Below are 26,346 nucleotides of genomic sequence, written 5' to 3' on the forward strand. Positions count from 1 at the left end.
TAATGTTCAATGAATGTGATTGATGAGTCATTTAAACCACCACACTATGTTTTGGATGACAAACGAGCTCTAATCAACACAATTCATAAACTGTGCGACGACTAAGGAGCTCAAGAACACAAAATGGGACTCAAGACTTGCGTGTCAAACCACAAATGAGCTCTGACGCGCACAAGATGAAACACGAGAGAGGTCATGCTATTGATGAAGTTGTGATGGACCTAACCCCAACCGAGTTTGTCAAGCTGCGGCGTGACTTTTTGAGTCATTACCATCACCATTCATTAACTTTGAGCAAGCCACTTTCTTCCCTGTTACAATTACAAGAGATTGAATCAGTGTAGTGTATGATTCTGATTCTAAACCGATCAACATCATCTCAGCTACCCGGTAAATGAGCTCCAATCAGTATTAGATTATGTCCTAGCTATAAGCACCATATCAAAACTGTGGTTTCTGGAGCTGTTAAATGGGAAGAACCAGCTCTCAAAACCAGATAAGATCAAGTTATGGAGAGGGCTGATTGAGGGCGTAATCCAATTGAATTGGTCAAGTACTAAAGTTGGTTGACGATTTATGGCCCTTCATTAGGTTTGAGTATGTCGCTGTCTTCTTTGTTATCCTCCACAATGCAGGGTGGGTTTAATGATCAAAAAAGGATAAACAGAAACAGTACTAGTATATTTTGTTCACTATAGCTACCGTAGTTAATTGGGTAATGATTAGAATTGGAAATAAATAATGCTTGTCAGCTTGGATCGCACCAAAGGAAAAGTGTTATCTTTAATTCCAAAAATAAAAAATAAAAATAAAGTTTGGTAAAAGAAAGTGTGACTTTTGTGAGAGTTAAACATCAGAGTAGTCTTGTCGATATTGCAACTTTGAAAGATTTATTTTGTTTGATTGCTCATTCTTGAACAGTTAAAGCCTAGTGTCTCATTTGATAAGAGGTTCCTAATTCCTTATCCAATTCAAGAATCTCCTTTTGAATCTTGTGCCAGCAACTTGATAATCCAATAATTTAAATCTCATTCAACCGGTAACTTTTCTAATTGAGTTGATAAGTGGTAAATTATGTATTAAGATTAGTTTGTTACATATTCAATAGATTTGATTTTGTTAATCCTTTGCTTCCATTTCTTGTCTCCCAATTACTCCCCAAAACCCCACTAAATATATGTGTGGATCTAAAATTTGTTATGAAAGCAAGAATTAATTCAAAGTTGTTAGCTTCATTTTCCCTCCATCGTACGATAAGACCTCTATAATACGGTTTATCATTCTAATTTTCCAAGAGACGATAATTAACTCATTAGTGGTTAGAATGTTAAACACCCCAATTAACTCAACTAAAACTTGAGAATTTAGCTCAACTAGAACTTGAGAATTAATCTTTACATTAAAAATTTCCCAGTTGAAGGGTAAGAGTCCTTAATCTCGTTTCCTCGTGCAATAATCCTCTTAATTAACATCTTTGTTTGAAAGAATTTTTGTTGCATATATAGTAATATACTGTACGGTATGGAAGCAAATTGGTCTAAAGCTGGCCCCGACAAGTTGCTCGGGTGGTCGTGTAGCCCTCATTAGGGTGAGACGGCCTGGATTCGATCCCGAACTCAGCAATTCGGTGTAATTTCTTGAGAATCGGTAGGGTCCGCTCTCCTCGGGATTGAAGGACTAGTCGGGTGCAAGCCGGACACTCCCAACTGAAAAAAAAAATGTTTAAAGCTCTTGTCATTGTCGTTTTATCCAACACCTTGTATTTATTCTACTCACTGCTCTGGAAGCAGCAAAACTATATATATATATATATATTCTTGAAGAAAAAGAGTCATGAAAAGAAAGAATTCCAGGATCTGGCAATCTGGGTTACGTGTTAGCAGAGAAGAAGCTGTTGTTCTGATGGGAAGGAATTGAAGGGCTTCTGTCATTGATTGGATTTTGAAAACTGTAAAGATGATTCTTCAAATATTATTATCTTCAGAAATGTGGAATGGAGTTGACCAGCCAGTCTATCCAGACAAGATGTATTTCTACCAAACATAAGATATGGGATCTGTCAGGTTTGTTACTTTGTTGGCCACAGTGGTGGTTGAAAACTTGAATAAATTTGCTGCTGCACAACAACAGAACTGAATTGTCTCAGTACACAGTACTGTAGTGTAGTCCACACTCCATTCACGATTTCAGTAGTAAATAAATGGACAATTTGATCATTTATTAATGTTCTTGATTTTTCATTGGTTCTTCGTCTCAGCACTCTTTAATCAATGGGCACATATCATCCACATGAATTCTTTAAATCCTATCACGAGAAGGGTCAAACTCAAACCCCTTATTGGGTGCCAAATTCTGTCTACAAATGCACTACTATTGGCTGCAGTATTAGTTTCATTAATGCAAGATTTCAGGAGATTTGCTTCCTGTCCAGTGGTGCTTTGGAATGATCATGACCTAATCCCCTTTACTTCATTGGATTAACAGTTTCATAACAAAGACTATATATGCACCAACACTGAACCAAGTGGGATTGAGCTTGGGATTCTTTATAACTGTATATCATCAAATGGAAACTTTTTACGTTTTGAAAATTTAGCCAATAATAATCTCTCTCATTGTGTTGCAGCTGACTCTTTAAATTAAGTTCGATTTTTTTTTTTTTTGGGGTAATCCGGAACATGTTCCGAATCGAACCCTTAGAACCACGGCCCAACGCAACGATCCCAGACAAGTCACGAAAGTTTAAATTCAGGATAAGATTCAAACCCAAAACCACGAGAATCTATGAAATTAAGTTGGATTTGATAAACATATTACAGATGGAAACGAAAGTACGGAACTTCGGGACAAGATTCACAGTGGTCAACTATGTGTCACGTGCAACTTAACGTGCGTGGGGGATACATTAGTGCTGAACCTTAATTTTAGGACAATTCACAGCCAATTAAGATCTTGCTAAAATTTCATAGATTGTAATTACTATCAAATTCTTTCACAAGGGATGAAAGTTTCGTGGACCATATGCAAAAATTAGAAAAGATTGCAACAAATTGCCTCATGTCAGAAGTCTTATGACGGTTTGGACTGACTACTAAGCATACTTATGAGCCCAAAAGTTTCATGCTAACGTATAAAGACTCTACTTGTTAATTTATGTATTAAGTTGAGTCAACTCGTATGTGCATATGGAGTCAAGTGAAACTCTTATAAATGCACGTGAAATTCTCTCATTGGTTTTGAACTAGACTCTGTTGGATTAGCTATTTTCGGAGATATTTTTAAAAATCTTACTGTAGCAGTGTATACGAAAAAATTTTTACGATAAAAGTTTTTTGAAATATTTGATATATTGTATGAATGAGAATTTTTTGAGTTATTGTATATTACTGTAATATTGTATTTAAAAAACTTATTTTTTTTTAAAAAAAATGGCCAAATAGAGCCTACTAGACATGTCGACCAACATAAAATTTTTGTCATCAATACGTATATAGCTCTACACTGAAGCAAAAACTAGTCACAAAATTCGCGTGAGGTTTTTTTTTTTTTTTTTTCCCTTTGACTCAACTTTGTCATTTTGAAAGATTTTACATGAGAAGAGTAAGCCCTTATACTATAAGTCAATATCTAATCAAGTGGGTAGCAAGTGGAGCTTTCCCACTGAACTTTTCAACGCCGTCCATCATGTCTTTAAGTTTGATTTCTTGTTCAAGTTGAATTGTGGTAGTCCATGTCGGTCTGAACTTTAGAGCCGTAGTGGTGTTAGGGTTTTCTCGAGTAGGATGGTCGATTTAGACTTTAACGCATCAAAATTTGACAAATATAAAGCCACATTTTATATATGTGGATTCTTCAAATTTGACTTATGGACGGTGAGGGTAATTATTTAAATTCAACAAATTTTTTTTAATATACATCACATTATTATAGTAATTCTTTCAACAATAAAATTCCCACAAACTCTAATTCAAACGGATATATCTCATTGCAGCCAACTCTTTAAACTAAGTTAAAGTTTCCTAAGCTTTTTACGGAGTTATTAGCAAATTCTTTCTCAAGGAATGAACTCTTTTTGCGAGAGGGCAGTTGGGCTTTGATACAATTTGATCCTATTATTTTACTTTTCACATTACTTGATATATAATTATATTACATTGCTGTATTCGGAGTAAAAGTTGTGTGCATGAATAAAATATTTGACAAACATTCAGTATAACATTATGATGTATTTATACATAAAAAATTTAAGCATATATAACGACTGGACAGAATCGAACAATGTACAATTGTACTGAGTCCTTATCATCTTTTCACCTTGTACACGTTTTTGTATGTCCAGCACCTTATGCAAAATTATTAGAGGATTTGTAAATCTAAGCTAAACAAAAAATAGTCAGTTGATTCGAAGTACTTTATTATTATTATTATTATTTTTTAGCTTCAATTCAACTTAATTTATCCTTCAAAAAGCTTTACGTGAGAAGAATATGCCCTTCATCTCGTAAATTAGGTTCTTAAATAGTCCTTATGATATAACATATGATTCATATCAACTAGATCAGCAATTGAAAATTTCCCATCCAACATTCAACACAATCCATATGTGGAAATCATCACACATATTCAATTTGAACTGTACAAGTTCAAGTCGGCAGGGGACAAATCTTTCTTTCATCACACTACAAATCAATTCATCATCTGTAGCTGTGAACTGAAATTTTTCATTTCACACTAAAATAACTAAAAGAAACAGCACCCATAGAACAATTATATATTGGAATTAAGGCTTTTTTAGTAGTATGGTCGGTTAAATCTTTAAAAATTTAAAGTGCCCACATTTGAAAAATATATATATAAAAAGTCTGTTTTAGGGTTATTATCACTTTATCCCCTTAAATTATATAATTGCTGTCAATTTACCCCCTAACGTTATTTTTATCCCTTAAATTATAGGGTTAATCACATTTTATCCCCTTAAAGAATATCCCATTTTTCAGTTTACTCCCTAACCTTTAATTTTGCTCACTTAACCCCCTTTAGGACAAAATTACCCTTGCATTATTTTGACTTTTCATTTATCTTGTTTTCCTTTCTTTTATTTCTTTTTCTCTTTCTTCTTTATTTAATTCTTCCTCTTTCCCACAAAAATCTTCACCTTAATGATTGAAATTAAAAAAGAGAAATTGCAGAGATCTATCTTCTCCTTAAATAATTAAAAAAATATTCAAATCACTTTCCTAAAATACAATTTTTTTAGCCTTTCAATTCTTTTAATTTTGGGTTTTCCTCTTTTCTTTCTAATTTCTCATTTTATTTCCTAGAAAATATCTTAAGATGAAATTGTGACCTGATTAATAATTATCAATTGATATTTGTGACACTTGGCATCATACAAAAAATCAAAATTAGTTTTTGATGCCTTTTTAAACCTTCACCCAAAAATATACAATTACAAACTTAAAACAAAAATTTTCGTTGAAATGGAATTTCTATTGGGAAGGATGAGAGAGAGAAGAAAGAGAAAAAGAAATAAAAGAAAGGAAAACAATTTCATCTTATGATATTTTCTTGAGAATAAAATGAGAAACTAGAAAGGAAAGAGGAAAACCCAAAATTAAAAGAATTGAAAGGCTTCAAAAATTGTATTTTAGGAAAGTGATTTGAATATTTTTTTAATCATTTAAGGAGAAGATAGATCTCTGCAATTCCTCTTTTTTAATTTCAATCATTAAGGTGAAAATTTTTGTGGAAAAGAGGAAGAATTGAATAAAGAAGAAAGAGAAAAAAAATAAAAGAAAGGAAAACAAGGTAAATAAAAAGTCAAAATAATGCAAGGGCAATTTTGTCCTAAAGGGGATTAAGTGAGCAAAATTAAAGGTTATGGGGTAAGCTGAAAAATGGGGTATTCTTTAAGGGGATAAAATGTGATTAACTCTAAATTATATCACTGCTATCAATTCATTGTGAAGTGCGAAGGGTAATTGGTGGGATGTTTAAAGAATTGACAAAATGTAAAATTATGGTTGATTACTACATCTTTATTTTCACTAGTAATAACTCACGTGCTTTGCACGTGAATATATTTTTCAAAATATAAAACCTTTAATATATTAAATTTTTGTGCAAAACTTTTATTATTGGCATAATATAAACTTAGAAACAATATAATGAACAAAAATAAGCAATTGGTAATTGTATAAAATGTTTATTGTGTACAAAGCAACTAAAAGTTTATTGTGCATTCTACAGTTATAAAAACTTCGAAGATGGAATATTATCATATTTAAACTAAGTTGTTGGTAAAATATTAACTAAGAAACCATGTGATAAACAAAATTAAACAATTGCTAGTTGTAGAAAACATTTATTATATACAAATTAATTAAAAATTTATTGAATTCTGAAGATCAAAGATTATCATATTTAAACTAAGTTATTGCATATTTTACTTGGATTGTGCGGTAAGAAGAGGAAATTTTCTATGTTTTGTCAATCCAGTGTATACAACAAAAACTCATCAAAATACATATTAAAACATTAGGATTTGGATATAATAAATATTTATCAATTTTTGTAGTTGTAAACCTTTTCTGTTATATTTTTTTATAACTATCTACAATTTTTTTTTGAAATTTTCTTAGTCAATATGACATAATATAGTGAATTTAGTTATCAATTTAACCTTTTATTTTCTCATTAACTGTTTATAATCTTTTGTCTTCTTATTAATTGTGATTTTCTTCTAAACCAATATGTATATAAAATATAGTTAACTTTAATTATCACGCATAAGAATATAATAATTGGGGATAATTTTAACACATACAATAATTGGAAACAAAGAAAATAATTGGTGAATATAGATGTAAGTTGATAGTTTTTAATTTTAATTACCGATATTTTTGAGATGTAATTTATTGAAACTTTTCATTTTTCTTTTTAGTGTCATATGCAATAACTTTAATTAAAAGACATGAAGGTAACTTAGGCATAACAAAAATTAAGATCAAACTATACTTACACTTGCACTCCCTATTGCCAAGACTCATCTTGGTAATTCGAGTCCTTTTTGTGTATATAAATCTTATACTATCTCTTGTTTCTTTTTTCAGATTTTTGAGGAAAGGAAATAATCAGCAAATATCTATGTGCATGTATAAAATAGGGAACAAAAGGTAATTGCAGGATTTGTTACATTCCCTGTTGATGCAGACAAGCACTAACAGCCAAGGCACAAGAAGTTAAAATAAAAAAAAGTTGTTGAGCAATGATTTTCATTTTTTCTTTGCCTCTAAGATCGGACCCTCTTTGGCAACCAAATCATTATTTGGTCTTAAAAGCCTAACCCGTGAAGAAAATCGTGTCCAATTTCCTTTTGCCCTTTGAAAACACCCCTTTATCTGTAAAAGAGATCTGAATGGGGACATAATTTTTTTTTCTTTCAAAATATAGAACACAAACCCCACTAGTATGTTCAAGCCCCATCAAGAATCATTATTAAAATGCTTTTTGGGAATGACATTATTGAGCAAGTTCCAAAATCACTTTGTTTTTCACCAAATCTTGACCGGTGAACATGATTAATTTGTTCATTTTTTCCATTGATTTGTTAATTTGTTCACTTTTTGGATTAGTGCTTAGGATTTTTTTTTTCTTTGAGTAGATTAATGCTTAGGATTTTCATCCCAGAATCTTGAATATGGAACATGTAGTTATATGATAGAAAAAAAATTACATCATGCACAAGTAATTCACCTACCCATAGAAAGAAAATAAAAAAGGTTAAAGAGATAGGCTATTCTTAACTAATCATTTTTTTAGGAGGTAAGTTTCTTAATCGATCTTGTTTGGAAAGTCATTTTCCACCAAAAGAATGTCAACGTTTTCTATAAATATATTTTTCAGTTACTTTTTTATTTCACATATATTAAATCGTTGTTTGGTTAAATAAAAAAAAAGGAAGGGAATTAACAAAAGAAAGGGATCGTTTCATAAAAGTCCCTCTGTTGCTTTCCAGATGATCAGCCTGGTTCTCGAATGGAACAAAATACTTTTGACATGATAACTCGAAAAAGCCCAACAGAAAATAGAAAAGTGCTTTCGTTGTGCTTTAAAATTCAACAAAAAAAAAATTAGTTTTGAAATACTTGGTGCCATTTGTTTAAGCTATGCGGATGCAGATCACCAAAGAAACAAAGATAAGGGATGCCCTGGTTTGAAGAAAACAAAAACAAAATTAAGAATACTTTTTATGCAGAAGGAAATTTAGGACTAAAACTTGCCATTATGTTTAGACCTGTGATTTTGTCACAACAAAAGAGGGAAAAAAAATGAATCTCTTAGTTTTTCCACGGCCCTAAATCTCTTAAAACCAAACAAAAAAACTCATCTAAGAAAACATATCACAGACATGGAAGGTTAGCTATCGCATCCTTGTCTAAGGATGGGCTCCTTAACATTACAATTTTGAACCGGTTTACATTATTTGATATTAACAAACTGCAGCGCGTTTGTTTGGATAGAGTATTATTTGGAATATTATTTGGAATAAATACTGTAACACTTTTTGTGATGTGATGTATGTGAGATAAAAAGGTGATTGAAAATATAAAAAGGTAGATTGGGAAATGTGTTTATGATGCAAACGAAATATTATTTGATAGTGTTCTATCGTAAGAAGCCTTGATTGATCTTAGCTTGACAACATGATTTTATTTCAACAAATTTGCATTGATGACAAAACATACATCAAATATAAGACAGATGTAATCAGACATGAAAATTAACAACAACGTTACATTTTTTAGAATTTGCGTATGTTTCAAGGTTAATTATGTACTTTTAACATAAAGAAAGTTGCTAAATGATTGCCATTGGTAACCATTTTGAAGCCATTCCCAATAATTCCCGTGAAACTAGCTTAAGAAATTTTGGTCCTTTATTTATTTATTGTTTCTTCATTTTCATATACTCTCATATACGATTGGATTAAACTAGTTTAGTAGCAAGAGTATCATTTCACAAGACTCTAATTTCATGGTATGTTTAGCAAGGACTCCTATGTTTTGCTTTAACTCTAATTTAACGGTCTGTTTAATGAACACCCCTACGTTTTGGTTAAGCAAAGCAGACTAATTAGTGCCCTAAAATCTATTATATTAATCCAAAACCAATCTACAATCAAAACAATTTGATAAAATGACCCTATCATCAATTAACCCGATAATATTGTATTAGTTCTGATACCATATTAAAGCACCTTGGTTTTGATTTCAAAACTAGTCAACCGTGTGCATCGAGCGGTTCAAAATTTTATTAATCATTTCAGAGTATTTTGACTGACAGACGTGAAATTATTTTATTTGTTTAATATGTAGTTATATATACTGAACAGTTAAATCGATTCAAAACGTTTCCCACTATTAGACGAAATCCCGATTGCGAATCCATTTTCGGCCACTTAAATGTTACTCCCTCCGTCCCACTTTGATAGTCCTGTTTCTTTTTTCACACAGTTTAAGAAAAAATAATTAATTTTGTTGGAAAAGTAAATTTAGATTGCTATTTTTCTAAAATACCCTCACATTAAATAGAGTACAACTTTATGGGAACTTGAATTGATGGTAAAAAAAGAATCAACTCTCATTAAATGGGGTAGGTTTATAGTAACAACAACTTACATTGAATAAGGGCATTTTAGGAAAATTAAAATATAACTACATTTTTCAATTGGAAAGTGGACTACAATTTAGGACAGACAAAAAAGGAAAACAGGACTATCAAAGTGAGACGGAGGGAGTACCTAATAGTCACGCGTACTCTCCACTACATTAAGTCGTAACGCAATAATAACCAAACCAAGCTTGGCCTTATTTTGGAAGTTTCTTTTAACGCCAAGAGGCGCATTCACGTGTGTGTACTGCCGTGGCATTTGCCCTCTACCTACCTATTCATTCAAGAAACACCGATGACGTTGGCCTACGCTAATGTAAAATTTAATATATATATATATTATAAATTTAATAATAATAATATATACACTGTCAGTATTTATAAAATTTACTTTAAAAGATGTCTCATACCACACTAAAAATGAGTGTCTTTCTTAGTAATGAAATCCTTTGAAGAGAGAAAAAGTCATATGGAATTAATGTTAAAAGGGTTTTTCAAAACTCAAAAGGAAAAAAGAAATTGTAATGGTGATGTAAACAAATATATTTGGGAAAATAACTCACTATCCAAACAAACCCTAATTAGGGACAAATATAATTTTAAAGAAAATGTATATAATGCACGACTTGACTGCAGATTTTTTTAAAATTCTTACAAGTTCTTAAGTTCCCCTTGTTTCCTAATTTTTTGACTCTCACAATTTGCACTAAGCATTCATTGCTCCCTCAAAATGAAGCAGGTGTAAAATTGCAAACAAATCACATCTCAGTTCGCTATTTTAAGTTAAAAAGAAAGTAAGAGATGCTAAAGGAAGTTAATTTTATTGTACATTTGTTCTAAGAATGTAGATTGATATCACCTAATGGTTTAGAGGACGATTTTTAGAATTTTCTCCGTTATCAGATTCAAGATTCGGAAAAAAAAAAAAAAAATGCAGATCGATGTCATTAAACTCTTGGCAAAAAGAGAAGGGTAAAATTGTACAATGGCATTAAAAATCTTTGATTGGACCGATGGGTACACTGAACCTTACCTTACAGCTCTACTGGTGTGGCTATGGGCTGTCCATTCCATTTAAGGTAACAATGAGAGCGATGTCATGCGTTAAATTGTTCTGCAAATTGGAATTCGCTTACAAAAATCCAAAAAAATAAGAAAGAATGCATGACGGGTTTCATTATTAATTAATAGAGATATCATGAATCCAGCATACAAAATTAGGTTAACTTTCTAATCTATCACAAAATTAAGCAAGAAGTCCAAGTGAATTTTAAAGCATAGAAATTATACATGCACATGATGTAATTAAAGCATCAAAAGTGGAACCTTCCTGCTGAGAAGATATTTTATTGAAGAGTTTTGGACCTACACCACCACCTATTCATAGCCTAACACTTTAAAAAGTGTTGTTGATTCAAGATTAGATTCAAGTTTGCAATTAATTATTTACAAATTTTCATCAATCTTTCAATTTAAAAACTATTTTTCTTGATGCCCTAATTGACATACTTGTGATTGGGACTTGGACCAAGTAAAGAATATTCACCTTGTCCCGTGCACTTGAGAGACTAGTTCTTCAAATGGTGAAGTTTTCGAAATGCAAAGATCAGCTTATTGGATCAAGGCATGAATATGATACAAATGCAAATGGATCCATTGGTATCAATTCTTTAACTTTAAACAAATTGATTGACAGATGACATTTTGGTTAAGGCGAGAAGGGGCTGTTTTAACAAACAATAGCAACCTTATTATGCTTGCAAGTCATTGCTTTCATCAATCTCTTGTCTTGCAATTGCATCTTGATTTGTGTGTTTACACCAATCTAAATATGTTTATGTGACGGTTTGAGTTTAAATATTTGCATGATCACATTTTACAAGAAAATCGAGTTGACCAACTTCGTATGAGATGTGAGAAGTTTGACATGTATTTTCTTAATACTAATTTTTTTTATGCACTATCAGTGTTTAAATATATTTTTTTTACAATAGTAAATTTAGATCATACCACGTAACATGAATTTAAATTCGAAATTTAAATCGTACAGTTGTGACATACATTTAAAGTTACTAGTGTAAAAAAATCAGTATACTACTACACTACCACCAACAACCATAAATAACACACACACACACACACATTACCGATAGAGGGAAAGGAGGAGGGAAAATACCAAGACTATTGTCAAAGACTCACCAACGGCTTTTAACCACCCCATGATTTTCCTTATCCACCAACAACCATAAATAACACACACACAGACACACTACCTAAGGGAAACCCACGGCCCAACCCAAAAGGCATGCTGACTTTCAGCATACACTGAAGACCTTAAGCAGTACACACACACTACTCACAATCGATGTGGGATATACTACGCTGCCAATATATAAAAAGTTAATCATTTTCTTAATTGGTTGATTATAAACAATTGTAATTTTAATTTTAATTTTAAACGCTTCCAAAGTGTCAAAGACTACCCCAAGAACGATGATGTTTGGGAAGAGGCAATTCTCTGTGTCCCAACTTTTTTCACTCGGTATATTGATTACTGTGACTACTAATTCAATTACAAAAATCTGCAAAATGGTGGTAGTTAAAAAACAAAAAAATGTTTGAAGGGTTAAATTTTTCCTGGGGTTTGGAGCTGGCAAGATTCTTGCACGTTTAGGTTACATTAAACTATAGAACCTGAAAAATCAATGTTAAACTAAATTAATGTTAAACTAAGTACCTCAAAATGTCTCTTGCAGTGTTTAGCAAATCGACGTAGACCAGCTTTCCTACTGACAATAATATCATATGCTGTCGACCTTTAATTCTTGTTGACTGTTTTACTTATGCAGAGAGCAGGGCCTTGCGTTCTAATTCTTTCATGAGATATTTTTTGAGTCAAACATACTTATTAATGTTTCATAGTAGTATTAAGGAACACGAATTACTTAAATATTTATTTTTTAAAAGAAGAGAATTATGAATCAAGAAAATTGACAATTATTTGAACTACCATTGAATCCTAGAGAAATATTTAATAGAAAATTATTAACAATTATTAAGGAACATGAATTTTTAAAAAATATTTATTGACTTTTACGGAAGAAAATTATGAATCAAGAAAATTGACAATTATTTGAACTATCTTTGTATGCTAGAGAAATATTTAATAGGGCAAATGCTGGACTTAAAAAAAATTATTCATATCCAACCAAATAAGCAATTTTTTTTGTTTCATTTACTTCATTTATGAATCAATTTACTTATTATCTGTTTGGCAACCATGAGCCACCGTGCATTATTATCAAAATTTATTTACTTGTATCATTAACTCATTTTTAACAATTTTTTTTTATCGTACATACATCATATAAAAAACGTGCTTCAGTATTTTCTCAAAAGATTATTTCAAATAATCTGTTATTCAAACACATTATCTGGGCATTCATTTCAAATTATTATAGTAATGATAGACGCCTAAGTAGAGTTTCACTTTTGCAGTAGAATAGCATCAATAATCTGGTAATTAATGAATAAAAACAATGAACCAATTGTAATACTTAAACCTTAAAGGAATACTGATTAATAAACCAAAATTTCTCAAACGGAATGAAAATCCAAAACGGTAAGACCCAATGAAACGAGCATAAATATTCAGTTCAATTCGGTTTCTGTTAATGTCCGCATTTTCTTATTTTGATAAAACAGATAACAAACTTTCACACTATCTTTTTGTGTAAACCACTTAAATTATCCCAATAATGTATTTCTCACATTAAAAAAGAAAGAAAGAAAGAAAGAAATCAGAATAATGCACAAAATGTGCACGCAAGATAAATCCAGTAAACATCAATATGGCTTTTAGTACAATTCAAGTAATCATCTGCAAACCCTTTAGGACATGGCGGGCAAGTCATGCAACTCAAACAAAATTTACTATTCTGAAAAAAAAGAAGAAAAAAGGATTTCCATTGGAAGAAGATATTTTTGGTAGGGGATTGATATTTGTCATTCCCCTAGCTGTTAATTGCATTTCTTTGTACTTTCTTAATCAAATGTAAAAGACAAGAATACCCTTCATTTTCATTGCAATCATTAACCATTCCATCTTCCTTTAGGCCATAACTCGAGTGGAAAATACGGGCAATTTTGTCTTTTAAACAATCTATAAAGGGAAAAACATTAATATGACATTTACAAAAGCAAAAGTGGCAATATCACCTATTTTTTGGTAAGCAAATTTTGTTGATCAAATAATAGTCGGAGGTTCAAAGTTCAAATCTGAACCTCATAATTAAGAATAGGAACAATATGGAAAAAGATGAGAGGATTAACAAAAAATTTATCGAAATGACAAGATTAAACCTTCAAGTCTAGGTGCAATCTTGCGAAACCCAAAATTTATAATTTACTCAAAAATTTTTGTGACATTAACATATTAACTATAGCATCTTTCTTCTTCTTTTTTTTTTTTTTTCGCTTTTGTGAAAGAACATTTTAACTATAGCATCAACATCAAACCCTCCAACAAATTAAAACAAACCTAAGTAAGAAATTGCTTAGTGTGGTCCTTTTTAGCCTGTCCTCCGACCATATTATATATATATTTTTTGTCAGCGATTATTTTTTGTCCTCCGACCATATTATAGATGGCAGAACTTTCCTGGTAAACAAAATAACTTTAAAATCTACTGCCAAATGATTCAAGCTGTCACATGGTCATATCTGGTCTTGGGTTCCCACAAGCACAAGCAGTACTGATACCGGTTGTACCATAAGAAAGCTATCTTCTGGAGCTGCTATTGATATCGAATCCGCCATATCGTGCTCCCTTTATTGTTTGAGACAGCTCATGGTTTGCACTGTGACTACACTCGCTTCACTTTGCTTTCCTATGCTAATTCCAAATTATAAAACAGCACGAAACCCCATATAACTAGGTAGCAAAGCCAGAAATACAGAAAAGAGCTTAAATAGTGTTTTATTCTGGCAAAAATTATATGCTCCCAACGGACCCTTCTTTCTCTCTTTTCCTTTCCTGAATTTGAGCATTGCATTTTCTTGTTCTCTGCTAAGTTTCCTCAAGAGGGGTTCATCTCATTTAGCTTCTTTCGTCCAAAAGGACTTGTTTTTTGGTTGGAAGTTCTCATTTTCTTGTCAGCAATTAGTCTATATTTTAGGGCTCCTTGCATCTCGTTCTGTAACAAAATAGCAGAATGAGTAAACAGGACTTCTTGAAGACTCAGGTATTGTGTTACTTCTTCCCATGGGCTTTCTCTTATATTAGATTTAGGTTCTTGTTTTTGCTTTATTGTGCATGACTAAGTTTGTAGTACTACTCTTCCATTTTAAGATATGGTAATTGGCTATTCTTGTTACATGAAGTTATCTGGAGCAATATTTGTTGTTTCTTTCAATTTTTTTGACAGAAAAAATGAGAAATTTACTGCAAAGATTTCAACTTGGAAGGATTCTGGAGTTGTAAAAGCTAATCAAGACTATTTTTTCCCTCAAAGTGATGATTTTTAGAAAAAAAGAGCCAATAAATCTGTAGTTTGAGACCTGATGAGGATATTTTCTCTCGGAATGTACAAAGATTTTGCACTTCTTTCTCATCTTCAATTTCCTTTCCACAAATTTCGTGCAGAGTTGTGTTCTCAGAGTGAACATCGATTGTGATGGTTGCAAGGACAAGGTCAGAAGGAAATTGCTGAAAATTGATGGTAAGTCACTCTTTAGTTAGTAATTGGCAATAGAATCTTTAAATAGTTGCTCAGAATAGGTAAATCTTGGGCAACTCTGTTCAAGTGCGTATGACCCCTGTGGACTCACTGCTGACTCTTTGGTAAATATGATTTTGCAGGAGTTTATACTGTTAAAATAGATGTAGACCAACAAAGAGTTACTGTGACGGGGAATGTTGATCCAGCTACACTGATAAAGAAGCTTGACAAGGCTGGAAAGCACGCAGAATTGTGGGGAGCACAGAAAGGCGGGGGTGGTGCATTCAACTTGAACAACCAGTTCAAGAATATGCAAATTGATAACTTTAAAGGTGGGAAAGATAACAAATCTCAAAAGGGTGGCCAACAAGCTCATCAGCTGCAGCAGATGCAGAATCTTAAAGGGCCAAAGGATCTGAAATTTCCTCCCAAGGATCAGAAATCTGTCAAGTTTAGCTTGCCTGATGAAGATGATGAATTCGACGATGATGATCTTGACGAGTTTGATGATGATTATGATGATGAGTTAGATGATGAATTTGATGATGGTTTTGATGGTGGTCATCATAAGCATCCATCTGCAAAAACTATACCTATTATGGGTGGCGGTGGCGGTGGTCATGGACCTAACAAGGGGTCTAATGGTATAATGAATGGTTTTTTGAAAGGTGTTTTCAATGGTGGGAATGCCAAGAAAGGTGGTGGGGCTGATATATCTGTGCAAATTAAAGGTATGGGAGGTAATAATGACGGTAAGAATGGCAATGGAGGTAAGCATGGTAAGGGAGGCAATCAAAATCAGGGTGGTCAAGGTGGTAAAAATGGCGGTAAAAATGGTGGGGGCATGCCAGGGGAGGGTAAGAATGGTGCGGTAAATGGTAAAGGTCAGCATAATAGCAACGGTGGAGGAAAGATTAATGAGAGTTGGGGTAAGAATGGGGGAGGGAAGATGAGTGGGGGCATGATGATGAACAATTTACCCCAGGGATTTCATGGCATGGATATGAACCACAGAGGACCAGTTCCGAGGAATATGGGTCAAATGCCCCAAATGGGCGGCTATCCAATGGGTCCTGCCGGAAATATGCCGGCGGTGCAGGGACTACCGGCCGGTGCAGGGATGAACGGTGGGTATTATCAAGGTATGGGACAGGGGAACCCTTATATGAACCAGCAATACATGGCTCAAATGATGATGAATCAACAGCAAGCTAATGGTGGTCATGGCATGTACCACCCTATGATGTATGCCCGCCCCCCGGCCCCCATGCACTATGGACCACCGATGATGGCGCCTCAGGCCACAGATCATTATACTCACATCTTCAGTGATGAAAATACTGACAGTTGTAGTATCATGTAAATTGGAATTGCTTCTGTTTTGTTCTGGTTTACTACTTAGCATAGGATATGAGTTTGTGCTATGTTTTGGTTTGTAAGTTAGAGAGTCGCAAGTTGCAACAATCCAATGCTACTACTCAGAAGTGGTTAGTTTATCATTTCTTTCTTCTCTGTTGTTGTTCTGCCTTTTCTCTTGAGTTGCCTGTCTATACTTCGTGTACTGTGAATGGTAGGTTTCAGTAACATGCTCAGAATACAATTAGATCAGTACGTAATCAAGCTTAACATTGTAGCATTCTTTCATTCTTTGGTGAAAAATTATGGAAGGATTTGAGTACTGACGCCTAGAGGGATGACAGATTTTTTTTTTCAAAGAGCTAAATTCAAAAGCTAGAAACGGGAAAAGGTAGGGGAGCCATTCTAATTTCTAAGCTCTAGCCCCAGGTATGCCCTTTACTCTATTCTTTTTGGTTGTGTGGGGTATGACGGGGGGGTGCTTTTTACTGCACAGTGTCCTTTCTTATCAGCCTTTCAAGATTTTTGACTGTTACCTAATTCTTAGAGGATATTTGTTGAAGAAAATTTTTATCCTCATAATTCTTCCTTAGGGCAGAATTCAAATCTATGCTCCTGTTGGATTGCTATTTTCTAAACGCTCAAGGTAAAAAGGGACACAGACTCCATGAAAGGCGGTGGAGAGAATCACTTGGGAGACAAGATTAATTCCTCACAGCTCCATGTGCCAGCTTTTCTATTCTGTTTTTTGGTTTTATGATGGAAATGCATCATTGCTTCTGTTACTTCAGACAGAAGGATTTTTCTGTAATATCAATATGAGGCTTCCATGAAACCGCCTTCATGAGTTAAAAATATCTATTCCCTCAGCTACAATGAATCTGTTCATCACTTTGGATTGTGAATTATTTACCAAATTATATCTGCTTACATCATCATTACAATTTTCAACGCACCTTTTTATCTTCTCAATTACCTTTTTATCTCACATACATCACATCACAAAAAAGTGCTACAGTAAAAATATTTCAAATAATTCACAATCCAAACAAACCCATTATTATTGTCTTCATTATGGTTCCGGGCTTTCAACTCTAGCTGCCTATACCAAGATTTGACAGAACAAAATTTTTTTTTTAAAATACATTGGCTGTTCAAATTCAAAACTTATTGGATCTACCTATACGGGGAAATCCCTTCAATCCCTTACTTTTTGTTTTTGGCTTTTAGCACTCGATATCTCCACCTTCAGCAAAAGGCTAATTTGGATTCGATTCGGGGAGCGTCTGCAGAGTTCGACTCTTACTTGAGGACGAAAATTTGACTCAAAATTTTTCAAGGCGCCACATGCAGAAAAATTACCTTTCATTTCATGAGTAAAGGGGTATATTTGAAGGAAGAAGATTAATCCACTCCCACTTGCTTTTGTTAGTACAATGGGGAGGAAAAATAGGGATTGCTAGAGCAAAAATAACAAGGCTACACCTCTTAAGTCAATTTGGCGATGATATCTCATTTGATTTGAATATTTTCGATATTTTACAAACAAAAAATTGCTATGACATTAAAATTTGAGTTTCGACAACACAGAGGATTCCATTGGGTTTCACCCAAACTCACGTAAAATAAAGCCCAAGTCCTTCAAGTCAAGTCATAAATGTTGGCTCTGCCTCCTTCTATTACAGCCCAAACTGTTGGGTGGGATTCCATTGGGTTCAATTTTGATTTTCAGCCATTTGACTTGACTTTACACCTTGGATATAGTGTTAGTATCACTCTCACACAGAGGAGAGGCAGGAACGGTTGGTTGCTGGAAGCAACTGTTCCTGAGGTTCATGGCCACGATTTAACCACAAAAAAAAAAGTAAGGTTTAGATTGTATCTTGTACATCGTTTTTCACATCATGTGTGGAGCTCACAAAATTTTGTTCTATAGTTACATATTGTTGAAAGTGAGTTACACCGTGTGCATATAAAGTTATTTTTTTGTGTATTTTGCACAAAATTGGCCTGAACGATTTTCCTGACAACTGTTCGGGCCGTGTCCGACTCTCACACTCTGGCTTGGGTCACTACCTTTACAAACCATTGTGACTCGCATGCGTTGGGATCGGAATTGTTTGCATTAGTCCAATCAAGGTTGATAAAACTGTTAGCGGTAGAAAATTATTTGGCCCAACAAAGCCAACAAAGCCTGTAGCAAATTTTCCTACTTCAAATTGTGCGCTATGTAAAAGTGTAAACCCCTATACCCGAGCCCCCACCGCCACCCCCAGCCCCACCCCTATGTATCATCATTGATCTAGTGCTTGTACTCTAAAATATAATACTGCTTTCACTAGCTATTATATAAAATGATTCTAACACTTATTGGATATAAGTTTCAATTTCTCATTCCTCTACTGGCTTCAATTACGACTTTAAATCTCTCAACTCCTTCTTGGTTCACTTCTCTAATATTCATGTCCAAAACTCAAGCAACTCGAACCCTTTTCAAGACTAGCGCACTCGTTTTGCCAATGTGCAAAGATTCTACTAGTTTCCTTCATGTTGCCCACATACTCAAGAGGGCTCCTCGGATATCTATTCCATTTCTTCTTGATCTCAATTCAAGATTTTTATGGGTGAATTGTGAGCAAAACTACTCATCATCAACCTATATAGCTCCCTCTTGCAACTCCACTCAATGTTCAAGGGCCGGAGTTCACTACTGCCACAAATGTCCCTCCAATTCTTCTAGGACTGGGTGTCATAACAGTACATGCTTTCTTTTAACCAACAACCCACTGACTCGTCGAAACGCCATTGGAGAGCTTGCACAAGATGTTCTTTCCATTTACAGATCTCAAGGTCCAAAATCAAGTCCATGCGTGAGAGTTCCTTATTTGCTTTTTGCCTGTGCACATTCTTTTTTTGGGTAATTAGCCTGTGCACCTTCATCTTTACTTTAAAGACCATTGCCGGAAAATGTTCAAGGAGTAGCTGGATTTGGCCATACTTCACCTATATTTGCCTTGTGCCTGTCCTCTTCCTCCAAGAGCAATGGAGTCATTTTCATAGGACAAGGCCCTTATATTATGCGCCCTGGAATTGATATTTCGCGATGAATGGGCTATCCGCCTTTAACAATTGGTTTTCAGGAGGGCAAATACATTATCCTGGTTAGATTGATCAAGATTTTTTTTTTTTTTTAAAGCCAGTTCTGCTCAAATCAGCTTCAATTTCAGGATCCAGGGCTTTTCTAGGAACAATAATTAGTGCAACAATTCCATACACAGATTTGGAGCACTCATTATTCAGATCTTTTGCGAAATTGTTCATGAATCAACTCATAGGAGTTCCTCAGGTGAAACCAGTTTTACAATTTGAGGTATGCTTCAATTTCAACTACTTAGCAAGTACCAGAACTGGCCCTGAAGTTCCTAGAATTGATTTCATGCTGCAAAATCAAAAGTTTAGCAGGACAATTATTGGCGAAAATTCCACGGTACAAGTAGAACAAAATGTCTCGTGTTTAGCCTTTGTTGATGGAGGAACTAACCCCACGGCTTCAATTGTCATAGCTACACATCAACTGGAAAATAATCTTCTTCAATTTGGTCTTGCAAAGAACTAGATTAGGGTTTGCATCTTCGCTACTTTTGCGTCATATTACCTGTGCTAACTTCAATTTCACCTTGCATTCGTACCATTTGTAAAATGGGAACTGAGATTGATGTTTTATTCTGTTGAATGTAATTATTTTGAAGTATTTGGAGATAAATTATGTGCTCCTTGATGCGAAAGAAAATCTTTTTTTTTTTTTTGCGTGCTGAACTTTATCGCCGTCTTGTACACACATGCAAACGGGTGCAACGTTTTATTGCCAACTGCAAAATGTAATTTCAAGAAAGAATTTTTTTTACTCTACCTTTCAAAATTGATTCACATTATAACTTAATCCATGCTAACATACATAGTATGTATGTAGCATTAATTACATGCAACATTGATATGTTTTTAAATTTTCATAAATGGAATCAATTGAAAATTATATATTTTATCACCATGCTCAAATTGATTGTGATTATTTTCTTGCAGAATTAGCTCAACGGACCGAATTAACTCTCATTCAATGTCTTTACTTGTGTTTTACTACTAATTAGTACATATTGGATTATATTATTGTTCTCTTTGTTCCATTGACCTCTTGAACTTAGTGTCCAACAACTTGTCGATTTCTGAGAGATAGTGTTCTTGATCTTGACATCCCAATTCATTGCATTTGAAATTATACAAATGCAAGTTAAACTTGTTTTTTTTTTTCTAATAATTTCAGATAAAACATTCCTCGGAAAGAAAAAATGTAACTGGTGATGGAACTATTCTAGACTATTGCAATTGCATTGAGAAAATTAAACTGACAAGAGAATTCTCACTTTAACGGGTATGCACTTCTCACCTTCCTTTGACAAAGCTGGAATCCAGTCTGGAAGAACCTGGTGGCAGTACTAGCTAGTGAAGTTTTATCCCCTCTTTGCCAGATGCTGCCTCATCAAGCACTCCTTAGCTGCTTCTACCTCCATTGCCATCATCACACCGCTGTCTTTACCCTTGTTTGCTCTAAGTTTGGTTTAAAGACAACCTACCAAATAGAAAGAAAGAGAAAACTCATCCACTGATTAAGTCATCAAACTCAGATACTTACACGAGAAACAGAAATCATCAAGATTGTCTCCATTCCCACCCCTTCTTGAAGTTATCTTCCCCCATTCTTACCCGTTACAAACTTTATAGCTATACATATAGATCAAGCCATTTTCCTTGTACTACCCAAAAACCACATCTCAGAAACACTGATTCTGCTAATCTTCTCTGATTCCTCTTATGGCTTCCCGCTTCAATTTTATTCTCGCTTTCTCGACTCTCGTTTCCCTTCTGTTTGCATCAGCACCTGGAGCTGCTCAAGCTCCCTTCAACCCGAACGCCCTTTACCTCCCAGTGCTGAAAGATAACGCCACAAGCCTCCTTGTTGTCGATATCTACAAAAGAACACCCCTCAAATCAATCCCACTACTTGTAGACCTGAATGGCAAGTTCTTATCAGTTAATTGTGAGCAAGATTACCTGTCATCCACCTATAATGCTCCAATTTGCCATTCAACTCAGTGTTCACAAGTTGAAAATCATTTCTGCCACACATGTTTATCCCAGGCTAAGCCTGGTTGCCATAACAACACTTGTGCAGTCTTGGCAACAAACCCTCTCACCAACACAAATGTAGTTAGTGAACTTGCACAAGATACACTAGCAATTAAGACTATTGAGGCCTCAAATCCAGGCCCTCTGGCTGTTGTCCGCTACTTCCTCTTTGCATGCACGCCATCATCTTTTCTACAAGGGCCATTACCGCAAAATGTACAAGGAATAGTTGGATTTGGCCACAATCAAGTTTCTTTACCAAGGCAACTAGCGTCTCACTTTGGATTCCCGCAGAAATTTGCCTTGTGTTTATCTTCAAAAACCAACCAAAATGGAGTCATCTTTTTGGGGAACGCATCTTATAGAATTGGAGACAAGGACATCTCTCAAGGTATGCAATATACCCCATTAACTATTGGATCACAAGGAGAGTACCAGATACTAGTGAAATCAATCAGGATAAATCACAAGCCTGTCCAATTCAACAGACCTTTGCTTTCAAGAACTAGAAGCTTTGGTGGAACAGTGATCGGCACAACAGATCCGTACACCGTTCTTGAGCACTCAATTTTCGAAAACTTCACTCAGTTCTTCACGAATGAATTCACTGCCATTGGTGCATCTCAGGTGGATCCAGTATCACCTTTTGGAGTATGTTTCAATAAATTGCCTCCTCCGGTTCCAAAAGTCGATATAGCTGCTCCCATCATCGACTTTGTGATGGAAAATCGTGACACTGCCTGGAGTATATTCGGTTCAAATTCCATAGTCAAAGCAAGGCCTGGAATTTGGTGCTTAGCATTCGTTGATGGAGGATATAAGCCCAGAGCTCCAATTGTCTTGGGTGCATATCAGTTGGAGGATCACATATTTGAGTTTGATCTGGCTAGTTCCCAGTTGGGATTTAGGGTGACCCTAAAGGCTGATTACAATACCTGTGATCAATTCAACTTCAATCCTACACCATAAGTTGGCGAATGACCTGAATGATTTGATCACTTTGCCATGGATATATGTACCTTGTTGGTTTATGTTTGTGTCGGCTTTGTAGTTTTTGTTTTGTGCTGTGTGATATTAGCTTTTTTCGGTTTCATAATTGTGCCAATGAAATTTTTTTTTTAAGTGAGAGATCTTAAACAAAGAATCTTCCATTTACTATCCCTTCTACCTTACCACTTAATTCAAACTTCTCCCAAACTTGTTATGGTTACCTAGCTATGAATATGTATTCCTCTTTCTTTTTTTTTTCTTCTCCTGATTACTTTTGCTAAATTTTGTCACTATGACTTATTTGGGGTAACAGCCATTATGATTTATGACTGATTGGAGGGCTGTACAAGACCCGATATTGTATTGCCTAATGCCTACCAAATCTAGAAGTAAACTAATTCCTGTTACTTTAGAAGAACAATTTTGCCCTTTTTTTTTTGTGTCAAAAGGGTAACAATACTAACCTAAACCTGGGCCTAACTTGGCCATGAAGAATGGAGGGCGAAAAAACTTGCCTCCCGAATATTTTCCCTACCCAAATTGGGGGAACATGCAATATACTATACCTTTTGCATTTTATGCTTCAACAAGTACTAGTGCTTTGGAAAAAATTTGGAACATATTTGGCTTATTTGGATAAAGTATTGATTTTTTATTTGTGCAAAGATTACCAGATATTATTGAGCTCAAATTGCTTTTTTTCCCCCCTTAAATTCTATTTAATATCACGGTACAAAAGAGTTAATTTCTTGAAGCTTTAGAAATTTTCTAAGTCATTAAATTTTCTTCGTCATTGATATTCTTTGCTCAGACCAATGACGTGAAAATCATTAATAATAACTCAATTTAGTTAGCAGCTACATTAGCTAATTTTTAATAGTTAAAAAGCAAACTAAACCAGTTTATCATTATAATAAAATAGTGCTTTCCACTTATTGATTAACGTACTTGCATATTGATTAAGATCTATAACCATTCAAGCAAATTATATTGGCTATGCATGCCACTGTCCAACCGGGTGTTTTATTATTTCCCCTGAAACCTCACTGCAATAGGGCTTCTCACAAGGTGCTCCCCATCACTCCACTCCAGTGACCCAAATCCAGACTCAATGTCACCAATTTCCTCCAATGCAGCCCTTGTGAACAAGACCTCATAGGACAAGGCATCCTTTCCTTTGCAGAATATCAGCTTACTCGGTGACACCCTCACCTCCACAAATTGAGGAGCATTTACTTTCGCATCATACACAACATCTGATTTGCTCCCCACATTCTTGACCACCCTTTTATGCTTAGCCACCTTTTTACTACGACTAAAAACCACAGAAAAAGAAGGATAATTCAAGTCTCCAACACTCTCCAATTTCTGTGCATTGCAGTCCACGGGAACCGATCTATCCTTGACAAACACTGCTATTTTAGTTGGACTATACCCAATCGTACACAAGAACCCCACGTAATCACTAGTTCCCATATCGTATACCAAGCCTGGATTAAGCGCCTTGTTAGGATCGACGTGACCTGACCCATGTCCAAATGGGATGGATTCTTTGCCAGTGGAAATGTCCATAATATTGTTGCCCCTGTTGTCAACGTTATAAGCAGTCGTCATAAGAGCTGATTTTATAGCTGCCGGAGTCCAATCAGGAAAGGCTTTGTGAAGCAAAGCTGCTAATCCACTTACATGAGGACAAGCCATGGACGTACCGGACATAATGTTGAAATTCACTCTTCTCTTATCAATGTTTTCCAAACTGGATGGTCCGGCCAGCCTGGTCCAACCGGCTAAGATATTCACGCCGGGAGCGATAACATCCGGTTTTAAGATCTCCGGTGTAATAGGATTTGGACCACGGCTCGAGAATGCCGCCACCCGTGGCGCTGATATTGAGTTCCCAGTCACCGTTCCTCTAAAGATAATTGTAGCTGTCGCAGAGGAGGGATGAGACTTGAGGTAGCTCTTAATTTTGTCGCCGGCTGTTATCCCCACCATCGTAGCTGGAATTAGGTGGGCTTCCGCCCTGAGGTCTTCCCCGGAAATGGCATATTCCTCAGTGTCTGCATGTATCATGCCAACACCACCGTCGTGTTTGACTGCCCATCCTTTGGCAGCTCCGGTAATATTACCTCCACGGTCACATACCACAATCTTTCCCTTGACCTTGGAAGGATCGAGTTTTCCTTGGAAACAGAAGTTGCTTCCGCAATTTGCGGCGTAAACAAGTGGAATCTGAGCATCCGACAGAGGGAGGCCGGAGTACAGCGACACGCCACTGAAAATTCTTCCATCTCCGATAACAACGTCAGCTGGAAACTCCCGGTCGATGGTGGATGCACCGACAGTAAGAATCCAGGGTGCAATATTGTCGGCAGTGTAGGGAAGCGGGCCAGAATTTCCCGCTGAGCAAGAAGTCACAATCCCTTGCTCCATAGCGCCAAATGCACCGATTGCAATGGGATCAAGGTCGTACTCCCTAGCTTGTTTGCCACCCACTGAGAGTGAAATCACGTGAACTCCATCGGAAATGGCTTGATTGATGCCTGCTAATATATCGGAGTCAAAGCATCCACCTCTCCAACAGACTTTGTAGGCGGCAATCCTGCCTTTAATCGCCATTCCTCTCGCTTCCCCTTTAGCATATTCATAGAAGCCAGCATTTTTAACGGCCGAACCAGCTGCCGTAGAAGCAGTATGCGTTCCATGACCTTTGAAGTCCCAAGGCGACTTCGATTCTCCCATTTGTTCTATGGACTTTTTCATTTGTTCCTCATATCCTCTGTAATAAGCTCTGGCGCCAATAAGCTTTTTGTTACACGAAGCTGAGGGAAAGTCCGAAGTCGTTTCACATTCTCCTTTCCAGTATGAAGGAACAGGAGGAAGGTTTTCGTCAGAGAAGCTCGGATGATCAGGCCAAATGCCAGTGTCGAGGACACCGATGACGACGTCCTTGGCGTAATTGGAGACTGGCCAGAGGCCAAAGGAGTCAGCGAGGCCCATGAAGTAGGGGGTGCGGGTAGTTTGAAGCTGGCGGATGCTGTCTGGGACGACAGATAGAATGCCATGGTGACGGCGGAGCTCTGCGGCCTGGGAGATGTTAAGGCGGGCAGCAAAGCCATGGATAGCGTGTTCGTAGGTATACAGGAGTTTAGTTGTGGGCTGTTGACGATCGGTGGAGAGAGGAGAGAGGGAGCTGAGCATGGAGGAGTACCAGTCGTGGTGGGTGGTGAAAAGGGATGGCCTTTGAGACTTGGAGACGTGGACGATGTAGGTTTCATGACTGTCATCGGATGAGGCAGCAATCATGCATGCATGGAGGCAAAAGAGGAAGAAGATAAGGAGAAATAAGGAAGTTAGAGAAGAGAAGGCAGCCATTAATTGGAGACAAGATGCAGGGTAAGAAAATATTGCATGCAAAGGGGGTTTG

At 35.5% G+C, this 26,346-nt stretch overlaps 3 protein-coding genes and 1 pseudogene across 4 annotated transcripts; 3 read left to right on the forward strand and 1 right to left on the reverse strand.

Annotated features, from left to right (window-relative positions):
- Positions 1-14,370: 14,370 nt before the first annotated feature.
- LOC113727594 (uncharacterized) lies at positions 14,371-16,904 on the forward strand. Of its 2 annotated transcripts, none has more exons than XM_072076266.1 (3): positions 14,371-14,524; positions 15,317-15,392; positions 15,533-16,904. In XM_072076266.1, exons 1-3 carry the CDS (start codon positions 14,522-14,524, stop codon positions 16,753-16,755), a joined length of 1,302 nt encoding a protein of 433 aa, XP_071932367.1. In that variant the 5' UTR covers positions 14,371-14,521; the 3' UTR covers positions 16,756-16,904. The 2 variants fall into 2 exon arrangements, with proteins under 2 accessions (XP_071932367.1, XP_027107645.1); XM_027251844.2 differs by lacking the exon at positions 14,371-14,524 and adding an exon at positions 14,531-14,915.
- A 2,251-nt stretch (positions 16,905-19,155) lies between these two features.
- On the forward strand, positions 19,156-20,453 carry LOC113724590 (gamma conglutin 1-like; annotated as a pseudogene).
- Positions 20,454-21,513: 1,060 nt separating this feature from the next.
- Positions 21,514-23,087, forward strand: LOC113727595 (gamma conglutin 1-like). Its single transcript, XM_027251845.2, has one exon. It carries the CDS (start codon positions 21,615-21,617, stop codon positions 22,896-22,898), a length of 1,284 nt encoding a protein of 427 aa, XP_027107646.1. The 5' UTR covers positions 21,514-21,614; the 3' UTR covers positions 22,899-23,087.
- An 858-nt stretch (positions 23,088-23,945) lies between these two features.
- LOC113724591 (subtilisin-like protease SBT1.4) lies at positions 23,946-26,346 on the reverse strand. The gene has a single exon (XM_027247478.2). The coding sequence runs from the start codon at positions 26,292-26,294 to the stop codon at positions 23,946-23,948; it is 2,349 nt and encodes a 782-aa protein (XP_027103279.1). The 5' UTR covers positions 26,295-26,346.

Source organism: Coffea arabica, chromosome 2c (assembly GCF_036785885.1).
Source record: "Coffea arabica cultivar ET-39 chromosome 2c, Coffea Arabica ET-39 HiFi, whole genome shotgun sequence".
NCBI classification, from domain to species: Eukaryota; Viridiplantae; Streptophyta; class Magnoliopsida; order Gentianales; family Rubiaceae; genus Coffea; species Coffea arabica.